This window comes from Hippocampus guttulatus, chromosome 6 (genome assembly GCF_054856545.1).
Source record: "Hippocampus guttulatus isolate MCC_2025c chromosome 6, RoL_Hgut_1.0, whole genome shotgun sequence".
Classification (NCBI taxonomy): domain Eukaryota; kingdom Metazoa; phylum Chordata; class Actinopteri; order Syngnathiformes; family Syngnathidae; genus Hippocampus; species Hippocampus guttulatus.
This window is the reverse complement of record NC_141266.1, coordinates 21,501,925-21,510,849: the sequence shown is the minus strand read 5'-3', so window position 1 is coordinate 21,510,849 and position 8,925 is coordinate 21,501,925. Positions and strand designations below refer to the sequence as shown.

The following is an 8,925-nucleotide window of genomic DNA, read 5'->3' as shown; positions in this document are numbered from 1 at the left end:
TTTCGCTCGCTTGGCCAAAAGAAGAGGTTGCCCTGGCTGGATGCACATTGCGACAATATAATTGGTTGCTGGGATGCGTTCTACTACAATATGATTGGCTGTTGGACCCGCGCAGCTGCAATATAATTGGCTGCTGTATCTTGTACCGAGGCGGGAACAGAAGTGGGCGGACTTTTTACGAACTCCACTCGCTCTCACTCTAATAAATTTAATTTATTATTATTATTGTTATTATATATTGATCCATATTTGTAAAGGTCATCCCGTCTCTTCTACATTGGCAGCCATTCTCTCCTGGATGCAGGGCGTGTCCTGCTCAGATGCAAGGGCCAATCATTGCAGCAGCTCGTGTCCATCAGCCAATCATATTGATGATGATAATTCCCGCGAAAATCGTTCTCGTCGTTGAGGAACGACGGCAGACAGGCCACACACTACAACTTTTCACTTGCACCATTTCTTTATTTTAGTTCAGTAAATTGTTGGTTTAGGGGTACGGTCCCTATTATGGAAAATTGGCTTTTTTTGTCCTGTATAGACCAGGGCATTCCAAGACCTCGTAGAGTCCTCCAAACATGAAGGACCAAGCTTTAGTTACAGCTGCATGTCTTCTGTAGTGCTCTTTAGGGTTGACTCTTCAGAAACTCTTTATTGACCAAACCACAGCCCAAACCTATTATTTTTCCATTTGTAGACTCCATGAGAATTTTTATATGCTGTTTGGCTGCACATCAAATCTTGAGTGTGCATTTTTTTTTTAATGATTGGTCTTGACAATAATAAAACTCACCGTTCACTGAAGGGATAGACTTTTATTGACAACTTGACTCAATACACACCAGTGGTCTATCGCAACAGAAATGTGTGGTTAAGTGATTTATATCACAGTGTAATCTTTTAGAATAACCTAAAAAAAAAAAAACATTTGCCATACATACCACCACTCAGTCACACACATATATACGTGTAATCTGCCATGTGTTCCACAAAAGGCTTGATTGATCGTCGTCTTCTAGAACGCAACATGTCACTTCATGTGTCCTGCAGAAATATCCACAAAAGCTTCTATTGTCCCAAATTCAAGTCAATCGGTCAGTCGGTCAGATGTTAAGTCCCAGGGAAGGAAGTGTTGTTTTGACGAGTCGGACTGAAGCACTTGTGTTGTTCCTGTTAAGGTCCTCACTCATCGGGGCTGTCCAGAACACTCTTACTGAGAGCCAGATCCCAGTAGTGTTCGGTGCCGTGCTTCTTGAAGTGTTCCCGGGCCATGTTTTCTGTGGGGCACTGCTTGAACTTTATGTCCCCAAAGGAGCGCTCTTTTGCTGTGCCCTGGACGAGGATTCAATGGCGGACTGTCACAAAGCAGCACTAAAGATACAAATTGAGTTGCATCAGGAGACAACGTGGAGACACTCACCTCCCAAATCAACCAGCACTTGTTGTTCCTCCTCGTGTCGTCGTCGCCATCCGGATCTGCGCGCAAGTCAGATGTGTGAGCTGGAGATATCGTCACAAACAAAATGACGCCGGGTCTCACCATCTCGTTTGGAGTTGTGCTCCTGCCACTTGATTCTGTGCATCATGAGCTTCTTGAACTTCTTTTGAGATTTGGGGCCTGCAACAAGAAACGCTCAGTCAGAAGGAGAACCGAAGCCACGTCATGAGGTCCAATCACTCCATATCAGCAGAAACCCTGACCGACCAAATATGATGAATGTTTTTTTCCCCTGCACTATTGGTCTGTCCCCACGCCGTTTTTTTGGTTGTTTTGTTTTGTTTTAATGGATTCATGACCAATTTAGAGTGTTGACAACAGCCAAAGAATAAATCTAGGAATGCTCTTGAAACCTCAACTATCTGACCCGGCACGTGCTTTTCACTTCTTAAAACACTCCACAGCCGTGCAGCATTACGCCGCCTCGAGAATGCAAGTCTGGATGTTTTGTAGACAAACACAAGTGAAAAGAGTGAAGCGACATGCATTTGAGTCCACCGAAATGCTTCAGTGCGGAAAGAACCGGTCGGCCACAAAGGTAAATGTGTGCACATTCTTTTTTGCTAATCAAACTGCCTAGTCTGCTTCTACTTGTTGCTGGGGCGGGGGGTTCTTCTTTTTTGACCTTTGGAAAAAAGTTGAGGTAACCAAAGTTGTTTGCTTTTGTTAACTGGTGAAGGCTTTTGATTTCCTCACCTCCCTCCACCACAACCAAGTTGACATCTTTATGGAGAACGACCGTGCCAGTCAAGTAGAGCTGGTTTGCATTGGCTTCCACTTTGAACTTCTTAGCTGGATTTTGCAGGTTCCGGATCCTGCGCGGCAAGAGAAGATGCCATTTTTCAGAGTTGCGGAAGATCCGATTCACGCGGATGCGCTCGCGACCGACCTGTACACCGTAATGTGAACCCCGTTGCTGAGATCCTCTTTCAACTTCTTCACCTTCTTCTCTTTGCGCTGCTCGGCCGTGAGCTTTCGCGCCGCGTTGGCCTCCTCGTGGGCTCTGCACAAAGGTCAAAGTACACGTCAAACAGGAGAGAGCAGTGGATGAACCCAAGCGGCGTGATGGGCGACCGACTTTTGTCTCTTGGCCATCTGCGCTCTGACGTGGGCTTCCACTTTGGTGGGGTCCTGAACCGCCTCGGTTCCCAACACTCTCATCAGGTTGGAGATGCGAACTGCGAAAAACCACGGCGTACGTTAGCCGTGCGGACAGGTTGTTGATCGTCGCGCCTGCGTGGCCTACCTTTGGGTTCCGGTGGAGGCATCAGTCCGAGACGGACCTTTTCTTGTACTTCTTTTTGGCCTTCCCGTCGAGTCTGTCGCCTGAGCTTTTTCTGTTCTTTCTTGGTCAAGTATACGCCCAGCGTGACCAGCTTGTCCTTGTCAACTGGTGGCACACCAAAAAAAGCACACGCACACACACAAACACTGTAACCGGTTTAGTCCTGGAGGATTGTAACAGTAGCGCTACGTAAATAAAGAAAGAGGAGAGTCACGTCAAACACTTACCAGGAGGGCTAATTTGGGCAGGATGTTCCACTAAATTGGTCACCCCGAAAAGCACCACCTCATCAAGTTTCGTTTCTGGCTTTCTTCATGGGGTACAAAAAAAAAAAAAGAAAAAAAGAAAAAAAGAAAAGAAGAAAATTTGGAAACCAGATTTTTAAGAGCACCGACATTCTGACTTACTGTTAGAATAGTAAATGCAATTAGTGTTGGAGTGTGTGTGCGTGTGCGTCATCGGCTCTCACATCTCAATGTTGGTGGGCAAGATGAAAGAGTCCCACCATTCGATGTTGGGCACTTCGCTGTCACCGATGTCCTTCCTGGGCGCAATCAGAGCCAACTTGGTGGACGCGTGGATCCCGGTCTTCTTGGCAGCCTGCGAAATCTCGTTCTGTAACCTCTCCAACTGGGCCTGTCGGAACAAACAAACGGTCATTCTGAAAAGAGAGTGTCCGAGGGCTCCGCAATGGTCCGCGTGGCGTGAACTCTGACCTTTGTTCGAATTCTTTGAGCGATCTTCTCAAACCGACCCTGCTCGTGGAACTTGAAGGTTTTGCGTGTCCGCTGAGGCACGTCGATCGTTACGCGATTGTCAAAGTAGGACGTGGACTCCAGCTCCTCGCCGGGCTTTTCTTTGAGTTGCTGACGGAACTGTTCCCGCTTCACCGCCCGAATGTTGGCTGCACCCAGAAAGGAAAGAAAAGTCAGCTCAATAAAGCACAATTATTGGACAGATTTAGTAAGACTCAAGCCAAGCTTGAGCCAAGCCAAGCTTTCTGCTTTTTATCAACCATTAAATGTTGATGACATACACAAATAAAAGGTATTCCGTGTTGAATATTCCATAATTCCTTGAAATTGCTTCAAGATAGCAGTACTGCACAGCAAATACCTTGTCCCCCTATTACGTCACAAATCTGTCAGTAGGAATGGGATTCTTTTTTTTTTTTTATTCCTTCCCCTACTCTGGTAGTCATTAATTACCAATACTGATTCAGTCATTAACCATTATATATATATATTTTTTTTTTTTGTTTTTCTGACAAATACTGGAGTCAGTTCCCCCCGCCCCCAAACCATTTAAATGGACGTACCTTTGAGCGTTGGCATGCGATGCGTCAGCTCGATCTCTTTGCCGGTGGCATCCACTGTCCTGCCCTTGTCGTCCAGGATGAGCGGCGTCGGCTTGTTCACTTCCTTCACTTCCACTCTCCTGGAGCGGCGCACAGAAAGAAGGAAAAAAAAAAGTTCCGGCCAACAGGCATCCAAACCAAGTTTTGCGCCACTTTGTCCGAGACTCACGGTGGGGCGATTCCCATGGCGTGAAGGTTAGCCAGAGCCACAAAATTGTGAGGGATGGAGTTGCCCAACATTCCGAGGATGTTGGGTTTCACCGACATCTGGGACTGCAGGCGTGCCTGCTCCTCGGCTACCTTGCGAGCCTTCTCGATGGCGTCGTTCATGAAGCTGGCGGCCTGTGAGGGCATAATCGAGCCACCCATGCCGGCGTGGCCCAGAAGGCGGGACATGGGAGATTCCATTTGTGTCTGCTGGGTAGAGAGGAGGCAAATGTCAACATTTTCACCCGTAATTATCAATCTCTGAAACAGTCAACTATTATCCACAATCTTCATTGGACCACAAACAGTGATGCTATATACGTAGACAGACAATGTCACAATACTCAAAGGCATACATTCTTTATCCTCTGTGGGGTAGGGGTGGGAGACGAGCATTGCAGCCTATTAAGGCACTCAGAAATGTGACGATCTGAATGTATACAAATAGCCACTTTCTTCTTAGTCTGACTGTATTGGCATCATGCTGCCCTTGATGGCCAAGGCGGGCAGACCAGAAAGAGCAGCACAACATTATAGAGTGCTATTTCTTTAATAATTATACATATTTTTAGCATTTTTTTCTGGGAGCCGGAAAGGGATTTTTATGGAACATGTTTATTGGCAGTCTATTCCGGCAGGTCTTCTGGCCTGCAAATAGAGGGTTCACTGTAATTACCTGAGCAGGAGATGGAATGTTCAGTTGCTTCCTTCGCTGTTCGATCTGCTTTGTGGCTTCCTCCATCATCTGTTTGATCTGTTTCGTGACCCCGCCCCCACACCCCCCAAAAAACAAAACAAAAGCAGTGCTGTGTGAGTCCTCCATCTCGGCCATCGCAGATCTGCTTTGCGGTGAAGACGTACCTGCATTTTACTGAGCATGCCTGGGCTCTCCGACGTCAGTCCCAGATTGACCTCGGGCTCCTCCACCTCCTGAAAGCGAGGCACCCGTTTGCGTTTGGTCACCGTACCGCCGTCGGCAGCGGCGGCTGGCGCGACGACACCTTTCGCTCCGCTTGTGTCCGTGTCGTCACCAAACACCTCCTGAGAAGCACCCCACCGACAATAAATCTTTCAAACCTTTCCACTGGGGGTCGAAGTCAGAACATTTGCATTCAGGTGGTCCTCGTATACCTTCAGGTCTCGCTTGCGGGTCTTTTCTCCATTTCCTTTGTTGCTTCGGGAACCGCGGCTTTCCTCCAACGCTTCGAAAAGACGCTCAACAAAACTCCCGGCTGACTCGTTCAGGAAAGGGTGCAGTTGGTCTAAGAGGAATCGAGTGTGAATCCACAATTGAACCGGATCTCAAACAATTGTAACATTTTTTTTTAACTTAAGTTTCCTCTCAAAATTAATGTGAGCAAATGGCCTGAAGAGAAAATTGGATATTGACAAATTAATGTGATACTGAGATTAATGTCATATGACAAAGGGGAATTGAACCTGATTGTTGCTACATGTGTTCAAGAACCAAGGGCCTGAATAAATCCACTGGCCAAGGGTACCTGTCGTTTTCCTTTTGTCCAGACCTTTCCCCACGCACTGCAAAGCCACGGTGACCACAGTGGGCTCCGAGAAGCCGAGCACCTTCTTCACGGTGCGCTCCACCCATGGCCTCATCTCCTCCACCTCCTGTTTAGGATGCGACATCCTCTCGTCTGCCAGATACACGCAAACATTACATTTAATTTACACACACGTTCAAGTGCATTCGGTTGTACACACACACACACACACACAAAAACAACGGTATTCAGTAGTACTTTTACCGTTCCGCAATCAATTGACACAGTTTAGACACTGGGCAAATTGTAGCTACGTGGTTTGGATGTGAAAATGACAGTCTAATAAAAATGAGTATGTCTTGATTGACTGAAAACGCTGTCAAGTCAACCGACCCGCGAAGAGTAGCTGGCTGGCTAAATGCTAACATTAGCAGTGTTAGCACAGTGTTAGCACACGGGAACACGGGACGTAAAATGAGCCGCTAGGTTACCTCACAAAGTCTTCCTTGTTTGCTGATCAGGTATGAGGACAGCGGCGTGGTGAAAGTAAGACGGCTCGGTTAGGCTTCGAGACGTTTCTCACACCACGAAGCTCGAAGTTTTCTCCACAACTGAGTTGGGGCGCGCGGTTGCTACCGTTCACACAACGTTGTTGTCTCGCAACCCGGAACAGGAAGTAGTTATTTTTATTCTTCTGCTTCTTTCTTCTTCTCGTGGACACTTCAGGGGATATTGGAGGGTTTTGTTTGTCGCCCCCTAGTAGCACCTAAACGAAACGACCACGTCATCATTTATTTCTTGTGGGACTGTAATGAAAAGTGGATAAAAGTTCTTATAAATACAATATATGTATGCAGTTTTTTATACTTTGTAGATAACTATGAGAACACCCAATGTGATAAATCGTTAATTTATAAAATATACAGAACATAAGTCGCTCATTTAAACAGTAAAAATGATTGTGTTCGGTCAATGTTATAATCAGAATAAGGCGTAAAGCCCGTGACTATATTGCCCAGGGTGGGGGGGTTAATCCACCCCTCTGTTGAAAATTTTCAGCAGCACTGTCATTCATCGACTGCGATTCGTCACTGTGGAGTGAAACAATTTATCTATTGATCACAGCTGTGAACATGTGAGTATCAGGTGACATGACTGCCCCCCCCCCCCCCTCCCTCGTTATTTTGACTATCTTTACAGGAATTGGGTCAACTGAGTGGAGTTGGAGTAGCGCGAGCACGAAAGCGCTTGTGTGCCCGGGGCCACCGTTCGTCTGCCAGAGAGAAGCCCCGCGACCCCCCCCCCCCCTCCCAACCACCCCACACTCCCGCCCCCTTCCCTGTGCCCAAACTCCAAAATCACTGCACAGCTCTACATGACATACAATTAAAAAGAGAAACGAACAATTGTGTGAGAAATGGTAGAAGAAATAAATATGTGAATACAAATATCTACTTGACTGATCAAATTAATAACTGTTGTACGAGTGTAAGGATAAATATATCACTGTATCATAAAACTAAAATCAAGTAAAACTACTCGATAGTTTAATTACCGTCACACACGTGGACGTTGACGCTATGATAAGACAAAAATAATGTCAAACGACTCAACTGTTAAATTTGTCAAGATCATACAAGTTCATTCTAAAAAAAGATACCCTTTGCTATCTGGTTGTCTCCTCGTGAGCGCATAGTATTTTTGTTCTGGTATTTTCCTTGTTTTGTATTCTCGTTTTTTTTTGTTTGTCGTTTATTGGATGTTCTTGTCCTTTGAGTTGACAAGCAATTTTCGTTCGTATCGATCCTTGCCTCTTGTAGGTGCTTTTGGTTTGTTGTTGTTGGTTCTTTGTGACCAGCGACCTTCGTTGTACTTTGTCGGATCTTGCGTTATCAATGAATATTTTGGTGACCAAAACCTCTGATCTGTGTTTACTATTTGAAAATAGTCTCTTATTTGAGTCGAGGCTTAAATAAGAAGACATATTGTGTGCGTGGAAGAAATTTGACATACTGCTATCCATTAACGGACATGCTTTTGTCCGCTGACTGAAAGAACAAGATGCCATTCGGAGACTATGTTCTATTTTTTTTTTTGAAGTATCCCATTTATTTGGGAGAAGGTCTTTATTCTTATTTTTTTCTATATATATTAAATATTGTCCGTATCGGTCTGGAGGTGGACAACTCCGGTGAATGAGTGAGCCTTTTTTTTTTGTTTTGAGGTCTGACATTTATTTTCCCAAATAGTTTTTTGAGATGTCTGAGTTTTGTATGGCTTTTAAATTGAGTTATTTGGACAAATCCTTTCAACTCCCACCGAGCCCAAATCAGACAAGATACGCTGACATCACGCTCACTCTTTGTGACGGACCTCACATGTACCGTGTGTACCCCAAACACTCCCCTCAGACCCCCCCCCCCCACTCCACCCCAATCTTTTTGCCAGTCCGCCGATTATGTAATGATGGCTGTGCACAGAAAATGACAATAGCTCATTGCTTTCCATACAGGACACCCACACACACGGCACACTCCCATGAACACACACTTGTTCCTCCACCCAAAACACACCGTCACTCTCCCGGAATACAGACAACTGAATAATTATTCCAACTATTCCCTCTCCACATAATCCCAATCCAGCCACTTGACAATGTTGTCACTAGCGCCGCATTAAACGCCTCATTTCAATGTAAAGTGTCTTATTACATAAGAAGGTAATTTATGAGAAGACATTGGCAGCCTCACCCCCCCCCCCTCCTCCCCCGCTGCCCCCCCCCCCCCGAGTGGTGCATCTTTTTGTCTGGCTCATTGCGTGTTCTGCTACGTTTCATCACAATGACCCACTTTGCTGCTCGTTTATTTGACAGGAGGCACTAAATCACCCCCTCTCCGAGGACCTCTGCTGTCATTACGTTCACACAAGGACCTCTGCAGCCTCCCCAACGGGCCGCAACGTCGAGCACGTGAAATCGCTCCAATCCCAAATCTGCCTCTCTCTTTTTGTAGCCGCCCATCCTTCGCACTCCTTTTTTTTTTTTTTTTAACACTACATGCTGCCTCCCTCTTTACTAAAG

At 45.9% G+C, this 8,925-nt stretch overlaps 1 protein-coding gene across 2 annotated transcripts; it reads right to left on the bottom strand.

Moving 5' to 3' along the window:
* Positions 1-792: 792 nt before the first annotated feature.
* prpf3 (PRP3 pre-mRNA processing factor 3 homolog (yeast)) lies at positions 793-6,501 on the bottom strand. 2 transcript variants are annotated; one of them, XM_086114486.1, is made up of 17 exons: positions 6,338-6,501; positions 5,847-5,999; positions 5,476-5,606; positions 5,206-5,385; positions 5,021-5,098; positions 4,307-4,554; positions 4,099-4,217; positions 3,497-3,684; positions 3,250-3,416; positions 3,008-3,090; positions 2,742-2,885; positions 2,574-2,673; positions 2,385-2,498; positions 2,192-2,310; positions 1,538-1,615; positions 1,418-1,473; positions 793-1,329 (listed from the first exon to the last, which is right to left on the bottom strand). In XM_086114486.1, exons 2-17 carry the CDS (start codon positions 5,989-5,991, stop codon positions 1,180-1,182), a joined length of 2,100 nt encoding a protein of 699 aa, XP_085970612.1. In that variant the 5' UTR covers positions 5,992-5,999; positions 6,338-6,501; the 3' UTR covers positions 793-1,179. The 2 variants fall into 2 exon arrangements, with proteins under 2 accessions (XP_085970612.1, XP_085970613.1); XM_086114487.1 differs by having other exon boundaries at positions 4,307-4,551.
* Between the last annotated feature and the right edge of the window lie 2,424 nt (positions 6,502-8,925).